Below are 19544 nucleotides of genomic sequence, written 5' to 3' on the forward strand. Positions count from 1 at the left end.
AGCCCCGACATCAGCTGATCATGACGAGCTCCCGTCTGGAAGAAGCCAATCAGAGAGTTGGGGGCCTGGCGCTGGGCAGCAGTTAAAGGAGGCAGCAGGCAACCCTCCGCCTCTAGAGCTGAGTATGGGAGATCCCTGGTGAAACTGTCTCGCCGGTTCTCGCAGCTCCAAGTCGCTCGTCTGCCTCCTTGGCATTGGCATCACCTTCCACACTGACAGCAGTAGCCAAGGTAAAGGGCTCACAGTCAGCCCCTGGGACTGGACTGTGGTGGGCGAGGGGATCACAAAGAAACGGTGTGTGTGTGCTCTGAAAGACTCATTAACGGTAATGGTGGTGGGTGTTTCAGATGTGAATTTCAAGCCTGGACTGACTACAGTTCTTTTTCCTTCTGTACTTCTTTTCTCTAGCTGTGGGAGGGAGGGTAGGAAGCTGTATTGGATATTTTATGTGTTAGTATTGTGTATCTGCCAACTCTTTAACTGTGATCTGCTGTGATGCTGTTCACAAGGTTCTAGTGACAAGTTGGGGAGGGGAGTTTATCAGTTGAGGGAGTCTTTTTTTAGAACAAAAACAGAATTGTGCACAGTCCATCTGCTTATTCATGCACATGCAGAGAGGAGGGCAATCCTTTGTCTCTTGCAGGGAAAGTATATTTGGGAAGGGATATTTTCATTTATTGATGAATATATATATATACACACACATTTCCAGCCTAAAAGGCAGGATGTCTCTAAATACCAGTTGCAGAGGAGTAACAACAAGAGAGAAGACATGCCCTCAGCTCTTGCCTGTGGGCTTCTCAGAAGCATCTGGTGGGCCACTGTGTGAAATGGTATGTTGGACTAGATTAGGCCCTTGGGTCTGATCCAGCAGGGCTGTTCTTGTGTTCTTATGCTTTAAAAAAAAACAAAAAAACCTGTGCTCTATTCTTCTCTCTCTGCTTGCCTTTGACTTAAAGAAATGTTTTAGTTTTCATTTTCAGTCAGTTCAAAAAGAAGTTTCTATGCTTATGTTTCTGGCTAGACAATGGGCAGTGTGTGTTTGTATCTGAATGAGAATTCCTCTTTCTTTGTAGGTCTTCAGGGATATAAAACAAAACAGGTTTTCCTAGCCTTGATCTGTGTAGCTGCCTTGTAATCTGGGAACATAAATTTATTACAAAAGAAGCCTCTTATAAAGAAGGGGTTGTTGGATAATCATAGGTCTGTAAAGCATTCCTCCTACACTCCCCCCCCCTTTCACTTTTCAGGGAATGGAAGTCTGGTTGACTTTCAAACCCTCAAGATTCATAAAAACATGAGTGCAGATGCCGGGGGTGGGGGTGGGGGGAGTTGATGGAATGGTCTTCCTCCAAATGGGATAGAAGAGGGATCCCCTACAAGGAGAGGAGTGGGCAGGGATCACATTTCATCACTACACACACACAGAGAGAGAGAGAGAGAGAGAGAGAGAGAAAAAACACCCTCTTTTCTGAGAATTGGAGGCAGAGGCGAGCATGAAACTATGAGCCAGAGAGATAATGCATAGAGATGTTGTTGGGACCTAACTGGTCTGTCTTTTGAGGGGGTGGACTTCACTAGGCACTACAGTACAAAAAGAAACTGTGGGCGTGTTGAGAGGCATATCCCACTTTAAAAATTGGAGGGATTTGTGATAGATATATTTTTAATTACGATCATTGACCAGATAGCAATCATACAATTTATAGCAACAAAAAGAAGCTACATCAAGGTAGACATCGTGGATCTATTTTTCAGGCTATGAAATGAAATTTAGCTACATTTAAAGAGATGGCATAATTATGGTCAAACAATAAATGTTGTAGATAAAACATATCCTTATGGCTGGGATAATTTGTGTTCTTCCATTGGAAGAAACCCCAACAGTAACCAATCATACCATTACTGGGGAAAACTAAAATGTCTTAAGATAGTGAAAGCTTGCTTATTACATGTTAAGATATTTTTAAGCATACACCTTAACATACAGTTCTATCACAATCACTTCTTATGCACTCATTAGGAAGCTATGATTGGCTGCAATCCTTGTTAGTGTATGTAGTGTGGCAAACCCACACAGCATACAATATATAATATTGTCTCATGTGACGTGGCCCTTAAGATGGAGAGCAGGAAACGATCTTCTTGAAAACATTCAGACATCTCCAGATATAGGTCACAACAGACTTGCCAATATTTCTTAGGAGGCAAGGTCAGCGTCTGATGCAGTGGCATAGGGTGTTGCCACACCTGATAGCCTGGACCTGTATGTTAGTCCATGCCCAGAACCTCTCTCCCTAAAAGGAGGGGGCAGTTGCACAAGATGATAATTTGTAATCTAGCCTTGAATTACTGTGCTGGAAAAGCAAAAACATAAGACTCTTATGTGGCAAGTGGCTGGGGCTGTGGGGAGGGAAGGCGATGGATGGTCCACACCTCAGCAGAATACTGCTGTTAGGGACCAGTGAAAAATTTACTCTTTCCATCGTATGTTAATAGGTAGCCATTGGTTGTGTTGAGAGTAAGAGCTATAAAGCAAATAATATGATATATGGGGGGGAACTGCTGAAAGCTCATCTGACCAATATAAGGAGATGGGCAGTGCAAACAGAAGTCTGCAATACTTATTGTCGTCTTTGGCAAATGGTTATCAGTTTATTGTTCATAGTTTACCAGAATAATGTATGTGTAGACCAAATGGATCAACTGAATTGTTTGAGAGTGCAAACTTGCACATGACACAGGATTTTTCTACCTCATGAAGAGTTCAGTATAACTCATAAGCTTGCATAGTCTCAAATATCCCAGTACCATTAACACAGCACAGTTTCTATAGTCTTGGAGCCATTTCACATGTGGTGCCACAGCAAACCATGGTTTGTCACAGGGTATGCTTGACAGGGGGAAATGTGGTGCTTCTGGAAAAGAACCTCTGAAAGCTAGAAAGGCAACATCTTCCCCCAGCTATACTGTGCAGTGTAAACTGAAATATATTTTGCTGTGTATCTGAAATTGCACTCTGTAACATGAGAAAAAGTTTCATATTGGACATGAGCTTTTCTGAAATCTGCTCTTCTATACAATAGGTATCAAGTATATCATGTTACTAGTTTGGGAACAACTTATTACTGGGTGGGATCTCAGATGCTAAAAATAGTATGGTTGGCAGTACTGGTTTACATCACGATGATGCTGAGATTTTAACAATCAACTGAACTGCATTAGCTGAAAGTATCTGAGAATCTTAAGCACAGGAGGGTTTGAAATTTTGTCTTTGGGAAGAAGATATGATACAAACGTGTGGACAGACATCCTCCTGATCACCACTGGCTTTGCTAGTATGGATATCATGCATGTTCAATCTTACTTTGCTTTCCCACATATTGTATTTTCCTATTTACCTGTGATATGAGAGGTACTGTATTTATCCCACTCACTGACTTATGTGTAAACAAACCACTGAGATTATCAACTGAATTGTTTGCACTTAGTTCTATAGCTGGCTATTGCAATTTTGTAGTATGACTTTGTGAAAGTTGCCTACAATGTCGTAACAATGAGATTTCTTCTTCTTCCAAGAGATAAGCAAAAACTCACTACTTCCAGAGCAGTCCAGTTTCAAAACCTCACAGAAAAGAATACAAGTCAGATGCAAAAGCAGGCAATGCCCAGGTGCTGAAGGCAAATGAGAGCCTGAACATAAAAACACAGCTCAGTTGCCAGTATTGAATTGAAAGCCATCGCTGGACATGACACGCTGGCTACCGAAAGGGGAGTCTCTGTTCTGAAAGCACTGGCAATAAATGTGGCTGGTGGCCAGTTTAATACTGGGAGTGTCAATAAGGACTACGTTTGGAATTGTTCCTCGTATAGGTGAGCCGGAAGTTAGAGTGTGGAATCAACAGCTTGCCAGTTCTTCCTTCTTGCTCAGCCATTGGATTAATATCTCATCCCCACATACAGTAACAAGACTGATGCACACAATTGTGTTAATCAGGCTGATTGCACATGTATTGACTTGCTTATTGCATAAAGGTGACTAGGCAATAAAAGGGTGGCCACTTAAAAGCATGATCCTCCTTAATATTACAGTTGTCTAGATAGGATTTTCCCACTAAGACAAATTGTTGGCAATCCTCCATAGCTTTCAGTAGAAATATGACTTGGATCAGTTACAGACTTTGCCCATGGACTAATGAGGTGTGAAAAGTTACATGGTAAACTAGACCAGCATCATCTGTCTGGGTTACTTGAAAGAACAGGTCACAACAATGAAAGTGTCCCCATTTGGTTGTCTGCAAGAACCCCTTGGAATACAGGGAAGTTTTCATGGACCCCTCCCCCTCCTCTTCCTCACCAGCTTACAGGACTTCTGTAACAGCCTCTGCAGCCATGGCCACTTCAGCAAGTTCCCACTTAAGCAAAGCTATAAAGCAAATGTACATGAAGCTGCCTCAAGGTGACAAGGTGCAAGCTATGTACATATGGATTGACGGGACTGGTGAATTCCTGCGGTGTAAAACCCGGACACTAGAACGGGAGCCCAAGAACCTTGAAGGTAAGCAGGCAAATTTCTGGTGGTGTCATCTTAGAGGGTGTGATTTCACCTCTAGGTGAGGGATAAAATACATTCAGTCTATTTGTTCTGGCTCTGTGATGTCACATCCCCTGTTTCCTGGCCAAGAGCTACCCATCAAGCTAATGATGTTGCTGCATTGATCAAGGACAGGGTACTTCCCCAGAATCTGGCAACTTCCGTTGGGTGGAAGATGAGTCAGAAACAGATGTAGTTCTGGGTGATCATGCTGGGATCTGCACTGAGGTGGAAAACTAAGATTCCTAAGATGAGAGCTTCCATTTTTCCAGACTTTGCCAGGAAAATGGTGGAGTTGCGTAGCATAAGGTATTGAAATGGATCATCCACCAAAATTCATTTCTCCACCAGACTCCTTGAGTGAGCTGAATGTTTGGAAGGTGTGGGGAGAAAGATGTGTTTCTGTATGAGCCAAAGGAGGACGTGTCATTTAAAAAATAACATTCCGTAGTATGATAACACATTGGAACCAAAATGGTCTCAAAGAATGAGTAGAGCCATTTGAGTGCAGGGGACCAAACTTGCAATTGGCCCAGTAAAACTTCGAATAAATTGTTGGATGCAAGTTTTAAGTTGATGGGACCAAGGCTGATATGCCAGTTTTGTCTGTTCCCCCGCTGCTGGGTCCTATACCTTGAAGTCTCTCTTAGAACATCTGTGTGATACTCCTCCATTCAAATCCCTCCTCAAAACCCACCTTTTATGTAAAACCTTTGGCAGAACTCCATACCCTGATCCCATACTGAAATGAAGCGAAGTTTGTACCTACTCACTCTCATCCCCGGTTAGCTCAATTTCTCTTCCATTTGTCAACACAAACTGTAACCTTCTTGAACCCCACAGCTGAATCTTGTTTTTTTGCTTATAATTCTGTAAAGTGCCATGATCACTGCTGGTACAGAAACAAATAATTTGCAACTATGATGAATATTTATATGCCAGTTTCAACAAATGTTCCCAAAGCAGTCTACACAGAGAAATAATACATAATTAAATGGCTCCCTGACCCCAAAGGGCTCACAGTCTTAAAAAAAAAAAAGAAACATAAGAGAGACACCAACAACAGCCACAGGAAGGATGCTGTGCTGGGGATGGAGATAGATAGGGCCAGTTGCTCTGCCCCTGCTAAATAAAGAGAATAACTTAATACAAAGCTGCTAGCCATCAAAAAATCTTTCATTTCATTAAAATATCCTGTTCTCTTATAGTTGTAGAGGAAAAACCTGAAGACGTTGAGGGGGAAAGTGTGGCTTCCAGTACTCAGGAGTGCAATTACTTGTACAGGGCTGGGTCCTGGTCCCTCTCCACTGCCTCTGTGCCTGCTCCTGCTGCTAGTCTTAGGTTTAAAAGTTCCAAACGGTATAGTCTGACTAAACATATAAATCAAGAGAATGTACCTAATTTTCACTTCATCCTCAGTTTTCCACATAAAATAGGAATAGTCATTTTTAGAAAAAAATAGTATACAATTATGTTGCCCATTAGAAGTGCTCTAAAATGATACAAAGGTGGTACTGGGGTTGGGGTGGGTTTCCTAGCTGTGAAGTGAGCATCATTCCAAATTTGCATTTGCATGCACAAATACAGAACTGGTGTCCAGATATACTAGAAGCCTGCAGCCAAAACTGGCAGGTCAGTTCAAATCCCTATGTGCAGTTTTCAGCACCTCGCCACACTGCCACCTTGCACAAGCTGCCCCCCTCCCACCCATTAGGATTGTCAGCTCACAATAACTGGCCACATTCTTCTCTTCTGTACAACTCTCTGGGTCTTGTCCTGCAGCCTTGTGCCCTCTTGACTCTCTAACCCATGGTCCCTAGCTTTCCCCCCACCGGTCTGTCCCTTAGGTTCATCTCTATCTCTCCACTGGTTACTTGGCTCATTTCCTTCAGCCATTTTGCCCCTCTTGTGTTCCCTAAGCTCTGGGAATGAGAAAAACAAGAAGTATATTTCCTTCAGATTTTATTTAAACCTGAATACTTTGGCCAAAGTTGTGTGCTGGCCTATGTTCCTGCACCTACTAAAATCTGCCGGGCACTGGCCCTACTCTGATATTCTTCTATTTCAAGGGACAGCAACCCTGTTTGACAGGCCTGCTGTAGGAGACTGTTATATAAAACCTTTCGCAGGATGTGAATGGATGTGGAGCTGTGATTCTGTAACAACCCATGTATTGACTGTCTTCAAGGCTAATGCTTCTTGGTTGCTCACTTAGCTATATTATCACTTATTCTTGACTGAGGGTAGGTAGCAGGGAGAGAGTGGGGAAAGCCCCATCAAAATCTCCAGCATACACAATGAGGTAGCCTTTTTGTGCGTCCCTCAGAACAAAACACCCACCCCAACATAACAAGTAGCATGAGGATTTCTTTACTTGTTGCCATGGAGTTGGCTGGAGATGGTTATGAAACCAATATAACACGTATGGCCAATTAGAAGTATTTAGTCAAATGCTTTGTTTTTATTCCGAAGAACTGGCTGGCACGGCTTGGCTAAATCTTTGCCACCTCAAGCATATGAAAAGGATAAAGCTGGCTGGAAAGGATTAACTACTATAATGCCAATTTAGATGTGCTTCCACTCTCTCTTCTCTCCCTCAGCTCCATGTACTAATACCTAGTGTGTTCCCCCACCCCCCGCCTCCGAACTGCGAAGCAAGCAAACTTGCATCTTACCAAACTGTGTAGATTTAAGTGTTCAGCTGGTTTTCCAAATTAAACAAACTTGGAGATGTCTTTGCAGGAGTGGTAATTCTCTGGTAAAGAATAGTGAGGTCTCAATGCGAGACAGTAGAGAAACTCGACAAGAGGTACAAAGGAGGAGCAAGCATAAAAGCCCCACCCCAGATTCTTTGCAAACACTGACTATAATTTGTTAAAGCAAGTTTCTCTGTGACTGAGGATACAATTTGCATCGTTAAAATGAAAGTTTAGATTCTTGGGAATCCTAATTCTGTTCTGCATGGCGGATTCTGCTCTACATATGCCTCTGGCATAAAATAGTGGTAGCAGCTTGCTCCTGTGGGGATGCACCATTACAGAGAGCCATCATCTGATGTGTGCTTGGGCTGTCCATCAGTGAGGCAGTATTAGATGGTGGGCTTTTAGTTTCTCTGTTTGCAGGGACAAAAAACAACCATAGTTACAGCTGCTGCAACCTTGATGTGCAACTTCTGGGCCTTTCGTTAGCATGTTTGCTGCAGGACCGGATGCCTACAAAAGAAGTTTTTAGGACTGAAAATCCCCTTGACTAGTTTAGTAAGCATTGCAGGCTTTGGTTTAAAAAACAACTTGCCTTTGGAAAATGACCATCCCCAAATCCAAGTTTCTTTTGGATGTAACTTTCCAGTCTTTTGTGTGCTTTTCGTGAAGAGGAGGTTCTAGTAAAAGGAATTCTAGTAGCAGTATAATTACTATACAGGTTATTTTTCTAGAGTGCTGGGAAGTGATAGAACTTCATAGCTAAGGCTGAATATTTTTCTGTTTCCAGATTTACCAGAGTGGAATTTTGATGGCTCCAGCACCTTCCAGTCAGAGGGTTCCAACAGCGACATGTACCTTGTGCCATCTGCCATGTTTCGGGACCCTTTCCGCAAAGACCCCAACAAGCTGGTTCTTTGTGAGGTCTTTAAGTACAACCGCAAGCCTGCAGGTATGTTCTAACCTTACTGCTTTCACCCCTTACTCTACTCAGCTAGGCCTAGGAAGGGCAGAGTGACTCTTGGGAAAAATAAGCTAAATGAATAGCTCAGACCCAACAGTGTGGCATGAAAGGCACCTTAGACTTTGCTCAGGAGATGCAGGTTTTAGCAGTAGTTGTTTCTTTTTTAGAGAAGATTCAGGAAGTGAAAGTCCAGTGTCAAGAGCTATTATCTATAATAGCTAAATAGAACCTTCATGTTCAGAGGCAGTGTACAGAGTGCCAGATGTCTGGGGCAGAGAATATGGCCATCACCTTCATGCCCTGCTTTCCCAGAAGCATCTGCTTGTCTTTGGAAACAAAGTGCTAGACTAGATTAACCCCTGGACTGATCCAGGAAGGCACTTCGCATACTCTTCTTACACATAACCAACATTCTGATACTCTTCAGAGACTTTCTGTAGGTTTCCTGTATCCAGTCCAGATTAAATAATTTGGTCATTTTGCATGGGTGGACATATTTTCCCTTTTCAAGAGCAAGTGTCTTGCTCTTCAAGCATTCTCAATGCTTCCTTCTGGTTTCAATGCTGCTTAGCACAATCAGATAGTCGTCTTTCCCTAAAGTATGATGCTTTGGGACTTGCTATGCTAGAAGCTGGAGATTGTGGACCCATCCACTCTTGCTTTTGAAGTACTTCTAGTCTTCCCTCCCTCCCCACACAGTGATGTGTGTCTGAAAAAAGATGGGTCCAGAGTGGCAACATAGCCTGTTTGGTATACTATACGGTAGGAGGAGAATGTTGCAACTTCCCTACTTCTGCAAACTTTTGATGAAGTGCAGAAAGCAGGTAAAGGTCTTCCCACCACTTGGCAAGATATTAGAATGCTGGTTTACCAAGTGGTTACATTCCTGTGTGTGTGTGTGTGTGTGTGTGTGTGTGTGTGTGTACACAACTTGATAAATGACCATTTGTATTAATCGGCATTGGATACTCTGAGTAGGTGAATAGCATTGCTCTGTTACAGTACTCAAGTTACAGGGAGTCATTTATGCATTGTGATGGTTCACAAGCACTACTTATCCAGGCTGCCAAATCAAGTTCACTGTGTTGCTATACTCATAATTACATGTCACAATAAATGCAACAAGTAGCCTTCATATTTCAAGAGGCAATTATATTGGCATTCAGGTCAAAATCTTGCTTGATCAAATCAAAGGTCTGTCGAGTCCAAAACCTGATGTCTAGAAACAGCCATCCAGATGCCTCTGAAAGTTCACAAGCGAGGCGTGCTGTTGTAAAGCCAGTAAACTCTTTCATCTGATGCCACTTCTAACTCACAAGATATTCCTGATTAGCTGCATCAGCTGATCTTCCATCAGATGATCTGGTAGCCACATGCATTTATGCAGCTTTACCCATGCTTCTCATGCAACATACTGAACGGACCCATTATTCTCCCCTTTTAACTAATGCCTCACCTTCCCTGAAAGCAGAATTCATCAGCAGCTAAACACCATGATACTACAGTAGCAATGCTATTGCCAAGATGATGTTTCTAGTGTCCTTAGCCATGCTATTGTTACTTTGATGTCATGGTTAATGAAAAGATTGAACCTACAGCCAATCAGTGTTCCCTCTAACAGAAAATCCCCAATGTTGTTGACTACAACTCCCAGCATCCTCAGCCAACGCCCATTGCAGCTAGGGATTCTGGGAGCTGTAGTCAACAACATCTGGGATTCCCTCTTAAAGGGAACACTGCAACCGATCCCAGCTTAGCCATACATTTATTGGCTGACATCTAGAACAGAGCGCTTATAGAAGGATGTTGTGCTAGTGCAAAACTGTTGTGCTACCAAAACACTTGCACCACAAATATGCTGATGTTGTGTAACAGTTGGGCAACTGGAACACAACTCCTTTGTTTTAATAGAGACTTCTGCACAAGAGCACCACAGTGCAAGCTCTCTTGTGCAAATCCCTGTTTTTAATGTAACTAAGCTACCTTCCTGCACTAGTGCAAACTTGCTCTTCTGCAAGCACATCATTGCTCTGGATTTCAGCCACTGAGTGGCTTGGGCAGTTAATCTCCTAGCCTCCATTTTGTAAGTAACCTCCTTAAAGTGGGGACAGTGATGATTTAAAATATTTCTGTACAACTCAAAACTTGCATCTCTGGGTGGTTTACTATTAATAAATAAAGATACTCTTGACTTTATAGTCGATTTATAAATGCTTTGATCAATCAAAACCACACCTTTTTTGTGAAACCTTTGCTGAGCACCTAGTCTTCTCCGCAACTGCCACAAAATCTAAGAAAATGCAGCAGTATTTGCTCAGTTATCATTGTCTCTCTCCTTGAAAGAATGAAGCAATTTGCAATCAGCCTTTTTCTGTGTATGTTGTAAGGACCACATACGTTGATGGTGCTAGATAATGATGATTGCTTTTTTCTTCTTCCTCCAGAGACTAATCTAAGGTACTCCTGTAAAAGAATTATGGACATGGTATCTAACCAGAATCCTTGGTTTGGGATGGAGCAAGAATATACCCTTCTAGGAACAGATGGCCATCCATTTGGTTGGCCTTCCAATGGCTTCCCTGGACCACAAGGTAGGATTCTCAGAAGCAAGTCCATTTAAGGTCTTGAATATGTAACGACAAGTGATCAGACTGCCATTTGGGTGGGACCACAGCTCAGTGACAGGAGTATGTGCTTGAAATAAACAAAACTCTAGATTAGACCTCAGTTATTTTAAATGATGGAATTTTAGGTAGAAGAGCTCTGAAATTCACTGAAGATTAACAGTGCTGACCTAGGTAAACTATTGATCTTTAAAATATGGAAAATCCTTAGCTAGGATGCAAAATATAAATATTTCAAGGGAAGGAGACAGATGAGCTCCTCCATATTAAAGATGTCAGAAACCAGGTATATCTACATACTCCTCACTTGCTCTCTTTGTTATGGCATGCTGGCAACCAGGACCAAATGGGCAGAACTTTGCTAGTATGCTACATACTATATCCATGCAATCTGCCTAATGACATAGTTGGAAACAATATGTAGACTTTCCCTGGCATGACACAGGAACAGCCATGGAGGCAGCAGCTTCCCTACCACTCCAGGTAACATGTTAACAGAGCTCAAGACTATATGTAATACAAGACTAAAGAAAGAGGTGGAATTCTTAACTTCTTCAATAACATGGGCCTCCTTTTACCCTCAAAAACTAGTCCCAGAACTGTTTAAGTTAGGACCATGTAAAATACACCCCAGTTCTTATTTTTAGGTCAAAAAATAATAGCAGGGTAGAAATAATCACAAGAATATTTGTTTATTCGCTCTGCTTCAATCTCATTGGGTGCCTTTTCCTCCTTGGTGACAATGTGCTACTTGCTTCTTCCGGGATTAATCAAATAGGTGATCCCAGCCAAACACACTATGTAGTGGACATCACAGTGCCACATAGCCAGACACACATGGCAACATAACATTACTGAGGGTAAATGAAGTCTAGAGGGCAATATAAATTGACGAGTATTTTCAAAAGGGGTGCTGAAAAATCAAGTGTTTCAAACACTAATGAAAATATTTTGCAGAGTCACTGCTGCTAGTCTTGGCTCGGCCTTCTCTAAAACTTAGGAGTCAGAGGAATCTCTGGAATGATTTATGCTGATGTACCTACTGGAAAATCCTAAAATATATATTTTTAAACTCACGATTTTTCTTGCTTCTGCAGGTCCCTACTACTGTGGAGTTGGAGCAGACAAAGCCTATGGGCGAGACATTGTGGAAGCCCATTATCGAGCCTGCTTATATGCCGGTGTCAACATTGGAGGCACAAATGCAGAAGTTATGCCGGCACAGGTAGATACTTGAGCCAAAGTCCTGCTGCTCTTATTGGTCTCTCTGCAATGGAGCTCTTCAGATGCTTAGTGCAGGAGAAGGGTGTGGACAGCATCTGGCAGAGGGTTTTGCTCCCCAATCTCAACTGAGTCTATTCTCTCTTCTCTTGTAGTGGGAGTTCCAAGTGGGTCCCTGTGAAGGGGTTGAGATGGGCGACCACCTCTGGATTGCTAGATTCATCCTGCATAGAGTATGTGAAGACTTTGGCGTCATCGTATCTTTTGACCCCAAGCCCATCCCTGGGAACTGGAATGGAGCCGGTTGCCATACTAATTTCAGCACCAAGTCCATGAGAGAGGATGGAGGTCTCACGTAAGTGCTGCTCTCAGTGTGAAAAGCTTTGTTTAGGTGAAATGAGAAACAGAGCTCTATGGCAATATTGCCGCTAAGGCTGTGCTGGAATCTCTCTTTTTAAAACAAAAAAAAACACACAAAAAAAACACCCGATTCAAGATCCTGAATTCTGTCTTGGAGTTGCTTTTCATGTGACAAAAGGTCATTGTTCAGAATTTTTAAGATTCTCTCACAAAAGGCAAGCCTCTCCCCCTCCCCCATCTACTCTTTCAATATGTAGTACAATTCTGAAAGCTCCCCTATGTAAAATTGCAAAATAAGCAGGTGGAAAATTATGATGGTGCTGTGCTAGAATACTTGTCCCCAATGTGCCACTAATTTTTACCAGTAGGGAGGTGCTGCTTTTTGTTTAAAATCTAATTCACTCTGGGGTGATGCAGCACACTCTCTTGCATCTGTAGATCCAGCTGTTGTCTTGTGTTGAATCACTGGTGCTTGGGTGATGCTAGTATTTCTGTCAACGGATGCTGTTCTCTTACCCATCCAATGATGGCCTGTTGAGTATCTGGCCCATATCTGATAGCATACTTCTGCTTCCTAGAAAGTTCCAAGTTGTGCAACCATTTGTTCTGAATCAAGATTTTGCAAAAGAGCAAAATTATGCAAACTTACTTATGTATACCCAGGCAGTTAAAGGGAAATGTATCTTAATGGGACATGGGTCAAAAGACTGAGTGTGTGTTACCTGTCGGGATTTGGAAATGCTCTGTCAGAATGCCATGGAATCCTATGAAGATCTATCCCAGGAGTAGCCAACTTGAGGTTCCTCAGTTGATTACAGCTCCCATTGTCTCCAGCTGCAAGTTACTGAGGATGGGGATGGTGAGAGTTCTAGTCCAAGAAAAGCTGGAGAACCTCCTGTTGGCCACTCTGGTCTAGCCATTCTCACCATCCCATCTCTTTTCTCCCCAGTCTGTCAATTGCGTTTATACTTCTTAGTTCTTATGCCTCTTATGAACTTTTCAGTCAGCCTTGCAAAGCAAAACAGTGATGGTGGACTTTGTTATTGGTATTCAGGTGCATCATTATTTATCATATTTATATACCCACCTGTGTATTTCTAGACAGTGTACACCATTTAAAACAACAAATATACAACAAAGTAAACAATTACTCAGAATAAAACAATTTCATAGGATAAAAACAATTAAACAGTTTAAAATTAATATCATTTAATAGCCTGAGAGAACAGATATGTCCTGAGGGCCTTTCTCAAAGCAATCAGCTTTTGCGCTTATGTTGACAGAGCATTTTCCAAAACCCTGGGGCAGCCATAAAGAAGGCCTAGTCCCGAGTTGCCATTAAATGAGTCAGTGACAACAATAACTGGACCTCCCCAGATCTTGATATAGGTGGCTGGGTTCATGACAAAGAAGGCACTCTCAAGTACAATGGACTCATTATTGCTTTTTTTAAGCTGCCCTCCACCAAGAAGTTTTCTTGCACTTGGAGCCTTGAAGAGATGCTCTCTTTTAAAGAACTACTTGGGACTGAGCACATGTTGAGAGCAGTGGGTGGGGAGCAAGGTGTGTGCTGTGGCTTTGTAGAAACACAGAGCACAGACTGCATGCAGCAGTAGATGCAGAATCTGCTTCTGAAAAGCACTCTTTAACGTATCTGTCTTTCTGTTGAATATCTCAAATTTAAAAGGTAAAACTAGTACATAAATGAAAGATCACATTGAAATGGAAATCTCATGCAACATAGGAAAGAGGTTTCCAGAGAAATCAAAGCCAACTGAAAAAGCCAAAATAAAATGCATTAACACTCCCAAGATCAGGACCAAAATGTATACAAAAATATACTATATTTACAGAATGTTTATTCAAAGCAATTCTTAAATGAAGATAGAACATCCAAAAAACCTCAGTTATCAAATAAGTAAATATTTAAGCACTGTATATAATAATATTGATGAGACTAAGTGCAAAATAGTAAGTTCTTTGCCAGGTACGCAGTCTGGGTTTCCTTCTGGATCCACAGCTCTCCCTGGTATCTCAGGTTGAGGTGGTGGCCAGAGGGGCATTCTATCAGCTTTGGCTGATACACCAGCTGCATCCATTTCTTGAGATGAATGACCTCAAAAGAGTGGTACATATGCTGGTAACCTCCAGACTTGACTCCTGCAATGCGCTCCATGTGGGGCTGCCTTTGTACATAGTCCGGAAACTTCAGGTGGTACAGAATGTGGAAGCCAGGTTGGTCTTTGGGTCACCTCGGAGAGACCACATTACTCGTTTGCTGATAGAGCTATACTGGCTGCCAATAGGTTTCTGGGCAAAATACAACATGCTGGTTATAACCTATAAAGCCCTAAACGGCTTGGGCCCAGGGTTTGAGGTCGTCTGGAGAGGTCCATCACGGGGGTGGGCCTTCTCATTTGCTTCCCCGAGATTGTGGAATGTGCTTCCTACTGAAATATGATCCTCCCCATCTCTGATAATTTTTAAAAAGCATTTAAAAACCTGCCTCTTCACCCAAGCTATTTCAGCTTTTTAGATTGTTTAGGTTTTAATCTACAGTTTACACTTGTACACTTAAAATCTTTGATTTTAAATTGTTTTAAGTTTTTGTGTATGTTTTTAATTTGTTTTTGTTATTGTTAACCACCCAGAGATGGAAGTTTGGGGCGGTGTACAAATCTGATAGATAGATAGATGCACTTCAACCTATTTCAAGGCCTCTTTAGTGGCCTAATATATCGGTTCCAGAACCATAGTCTACAAACTTGTACAGATCTGTTAAGTTGTACTACATTTCTACCTTAACACTCAATTACATAAAATAAAATATACTCTTAATCATCATTATCCAGTTACTCTCCCTTAACAAATTTGCTGTCACTCTCCAGCAAGTTACTATTACAATTGCAGAATACACTGATGTTGAGCGAATGTGTACGTTATATTTACCTTAACAGATCTGTACACATTTGCTTGTAGGCTTTGGTTCTGGAATTGATGTATTAGGCCACTGAAGAGGACATGAAATAGGTTGAAAAGCCCTTGGCAAAGAATGTACAACTTTGTACATATTGTGCAAACATCATCAATTTCAATATTTGTTGTATACAGTAGTTTAATACTTTTGATACTGTATGGATTTTTTTTTGTATATTTCAATTTGTCTATATTTGCATTAAGTTCCAGAGAAATCAGACCTCAGGATACAAATAGGGATCTGCACGGCGGAACTGTTTGGCACTCCATTCTAGGAGCACCAAACTGGTTTCAGCAACTGGTGTTCGAACCGCTTCGGAGGGCGGTTTGCTTTAAATGGCAGGAAAGGCACTGCCTACCTGCTAGACCCCAAGCCACCACTTTGCCCCCACTGGCACTCTTCCAAGAATTGGGGTCATGGGGCTGCAGTGTGCCTCCTTGCAGCCTGGACCAGTGTTGCCATGCAAATGGCCGGCACCGGCCATTTGCGTGGCAATGCTGGTCCAGTCTGCAAGGAGGCACACTGCAGCCCCACGACCCCACTTCTTGGAAGAGTGCCAGTGGGGGCAAAGTGGTGGGGTTGGGGCTGGCAGGTGGGCAGCGCCCTCCCTGCCATTTAAAGCACACACACACACACAAAAAACAATCCCCGCCCCAGGAGTGGACTGAACCAGTTCCATGAATGGCCCTAGATACAGACACATACACAGCCAAATAGTTATAAAAAGACTGATGGGCTACAGGGGGCTTAGGAAGAGATGGGTCATGGCTAATATGTGCTCTAAAGAGCTACTTTGTACACTGGTTGGTATATCTGGTTTAAGCCAGCCTCTGGTGAACAGTCATCCACTTCAGCTTCTCTGGGAGAACTAGATGCCATATGAGAGTGTACCAGAAATGTTTCATTAATTTTTCTTTTTTTAAAGCTGGGATTCTTAGGCAGTTTGATCTTGTGGTGAATGTCAGCTCAGTTTATCTATTTTCCCCTGGAATCACAACGTGCATTTATAGTCTCCGTAGCAGCAAATGTTGGGTTAAGAAAAGATACCTGGATACATCAGCATTACAAGATAGATCTGGAGCTCTCTGCAACGATTTGATATCCTGCCTTTTCTTCCTTCCAGGCACATTGAAGAAGCCATAGAGAAGCTGGGTAAGCGCCACCAGTACCATATCCGTGCCTATGACCCAAAAGGGGGGCTGGATAATGCCAGGCGCTTGACTGGTTTCCATGAGACATCAAACATCCATGAGTTTTCTGCTGGAGTAGCCAACCGCGGTGCCAGCATCCGCATCCCAAGGAGTGTGGGCCAAGAGAAGAAGGGTTACTTTGAAGACCGCCGACCCTCCGCCAATTGCGATCCTTATGCTGTGACCGAGGCACTTGTCCGTACCTGTCTCCTCAGTGAAACTGGGGATGAGCCCTTTGAATACAAGAACTAAGTGGACTTTGTCCCACAGACACCCACTCTCCTTCCCCTTCTGTATTTTTCTCTTTCTAGATGTTAATTCTGAGGGCATGAGATACCATATTTGTGCCCCCTCCCTCTGAACTCACCCTCTTTTCTTGTGGGAGGGGAAAGTTTAGTCTTTTTCTGTGTTTATTCTGTCATTTGAGGGGCAAGGAAGAGGAGGAGTGGGGCATTAGAGGAAAACACAATTAACCACTATTTTGTCTAATTCATCTGTATGTCTTGACAGAGTTCAGTGGCTTCCAGGAACAGACAATACAAAAAGTGTGGGTGGGTAAGAGAAAATGTTTAGGGCCTTGTTGTCCCTCCGTCCCCCTAAGTTTGCCCTTTGTGAGACTTGTTAAAGTTACAGGAGGGGCATGTGATTACTACTGTTTATCACTTGTTAACTTCCATGGCATTTGAGTGTGAGGATTTCCTGTTTGGATTATACCCCAACTGAAAATAGGAAAACTATTTTAACTTGTAGTGGTGCCATACATAGTAGCCTGGATCCATAAACAATCTCTCCAGGGCAGAAGGGAGTCCTAACAACCTCACACATAGGACCACTATTGAGTGTGATTCTTTTACCAGTGTTAGAAACTCTGGGCATTCTTGCAAACTATGGTCAGTTTTTCCACCCTAACTACAACTTATGTTAAGATTTCTAAAACGCTGTTGAATACTTTTGATCTGTTTTTGGAAGCTGTCTGACTTACTGTTTTCTAACACAGAGTGAAGTAGTATTTTTATATTTAAATGTCTAAAAACAAAAAAAAAATAATAAAGGTCCACTAAATCAGCCATTTGCAGAGAGGCTGAGTTTGCTGCAGATGTTGGTTTAGACTCTGATATGGAATGGGGAGATGAAAGGAAAAAAGACTTAGATAAGCTGCAGTTCTTATTTTCAAGAGCAGCTTTGATTAAGGACAAGGGGCTATCCGTTTACAAGCTTGTAAGTTAAAATAGGTATTAATTTTTAATTTAAAACTAAGCCAGTGGGCTGTTTGGGCAGGGCTGCACGCGGCTGGCTGTGGCAATGAAGATGCGTCTTTTTCAATAAGAGTTGGCTGGTCAACTTTAACCATGTTCTTGACAAGCATTTGACAGGGAAGAAGCATGTTAAAATTCTGGTAGGATTTGCATGTCAACTAAAGCAGGGCTTTTGATAAAGAGGGGGAAAATGGGTTTTTAGGTTTCAGATAACATTTCTAGGGGTTTCTAAAATTGTACAGTTTTGCAGAGACCACTGCTGTTCCCGTAGGTTCATCCTGGTGCTTGAAAATGCCACTTCTGCCAGGATTCCACTAATAAACATAGTTGCTCTCAGAGGTAATTCTAGTGGGTTCAAATGTTCCAGGATTTTGTACTTTGGTATCTTGGATGGTGCCGATCATGTTCTGTTTCATTTGGACTTCAGAATAGGGTTTTTGTAATAAAAAAAATCAAACCCAGTTTGATCAAACCTTCATCTCTCTTTCCAGTGTGTGTGAGTGGCTTTCTGGGTCAATCTCTACAATGAATACTAATATATGTGGAAGCTGGATTTGGGTATATGAAGGGCTACTTTTTATTTTTACATTTATATCCTGCTCTTCCTCCAAGGAGCCCAGAGCAGTGTACTACATACTTGAGTTTGTCTTTCACAACAACCCTGTGAAGTAGGTTAGGCTGAGAGAGAAGTGACTGGCCCAGAGTCACCCAGCTAGTTTCATGGCTGAATGGGGATTTGAGCATGGGTCTCCCTGGTCCTAGTCCAGCACTCTAGCCACTACACCACGCTTCAGTTCACAGCACCAGAGCCAGGGCTCATTCCATTAAACTGACTGCCAGGAAATTTAGGACAGACAAAAGGAAGTGCTTTTTCACACAGTGCATAATTATCTATGGACTTCTCTGCCATGAGATGTTGTGATGGCTACCAACTTGGATGGCTTTTAAAGGGCTTTAGACAAATGTTTGGAGAATAGGTCTGTCAGTGGCTACCAGTCTTGATGACTCTAGGCTACCTTCAGACTCTGAGGCAGGAGGCCTCTAAATACCAGTTGCAGGGAAGCAACAGCAGGAGAGGGGGCATGCCCATCTGATTCTATGGCTCCGCAGAAGCATCTGGTGGGCCCCTGTGGGAAATGGGATGCTGGACTAGATAGGCATTGGGCCTAATCCAGCAAGATTTACATTCAGCTGATCTGTCATTCTGTTTCCAGTAGCAAATAGCTAGGTTCCTCTGGAAGCTCAAGAGGATACCCTCTTCCCTTGTTTTGTTCTCCTGCCACACCCCAGCACCTAGTATATTGCCTCTATATAGAGTAGCTTCATTTAACTATCATGGCTAATAGGTCTCTATCACAGCTGTCCTACCTAACCCTGTTGTGAAGCCATGTCAGCTGTCGCCCATCAGCACATCTTGCAGAATATTCTATAAAATAATTACACATTGTACAACTTACTTCCTCTTTTCTGCCCTGAACCTACACATTCTCTTCTTTGGAAGATGCTGCCCTATAAGATAAGAATAAAGCATCTTTGGATACCCTTCACAATTCTATAAGTCTGTCTTATCCCTGCTAATTGTTTCCTTTTTCTAAACCAAGAAGGATCAAATGGTTTAACTTTTCCTATAGAGAAAGTTATTTTTCTATGGTTACCCCC

At 42.4% G+C, this 19544-nt stretch overlaps 2 protein-coding genes across 10 annotated transcripts in view; one reads left to right on the forward strand and one right to left on the reverse strand.

Annotated features, from left to right (window-relative positions):
- Positions 1 to 19544, reverse strand: part of RGSL1 (regulator of G protein signaling like 1) — a 218724-nt gene that overhangs the window by 82028 nt on the left and 117152 nt on the right. The gene's annotated exons all lie outside the window — the stretch shown is intronic.
- Positions 72 to 18369, forward strand: GLUL (glutamate-ammonia ligase). Of its 2 annotated transcripts, XM_053250715.1 has the most exons (8): positions 79 to 230; positions 3580 to 3873; positions 4361 to 4558; positions 8084 to 8245; positions 10702 to 10848; positions 11979 to 12106; positions 12258 to 12457; positions 16563 to 18369. In XM_053250715.1, the coding sequence occupies exons 2-8, from the start codon at positions 3804 to 3806 to the stop codon at positions 16879 to 16881; spliced, it is 1224 nt and encodes a 407-aa protein (XP_053106690.1). In that variant the 5' UTR covers positions 79 to 230; positions 3580 to 3803; the 3' UTR covers positions 16882 to 18369. The 2 variants fall into 2 exon arrangements, with proteins under 2 accessions (XP_053106691.1, XP_053106690.1); XM_053250716.1 differs by lacking the exon at positions 3580 to 3873 and having other exon boundaries at positions 72 to 230.

The sequence above is a fragment of the Hemicordylus capensis genome, chromosome 4 (assembly GCF_027244095.1).
Source record: "Hemicordylus capensis ecotype Gifberg chromosome 4, rHemCap1.1.pri, whole genome shotgun sequence".
Taxonomy (NCBI): domain Eukaryota; kingdom Metazoa; phylum Chordata; class Lepidosauria; order Squamata; family Cordylidae; genus Hemicordylus; species Hemicordylus capensis.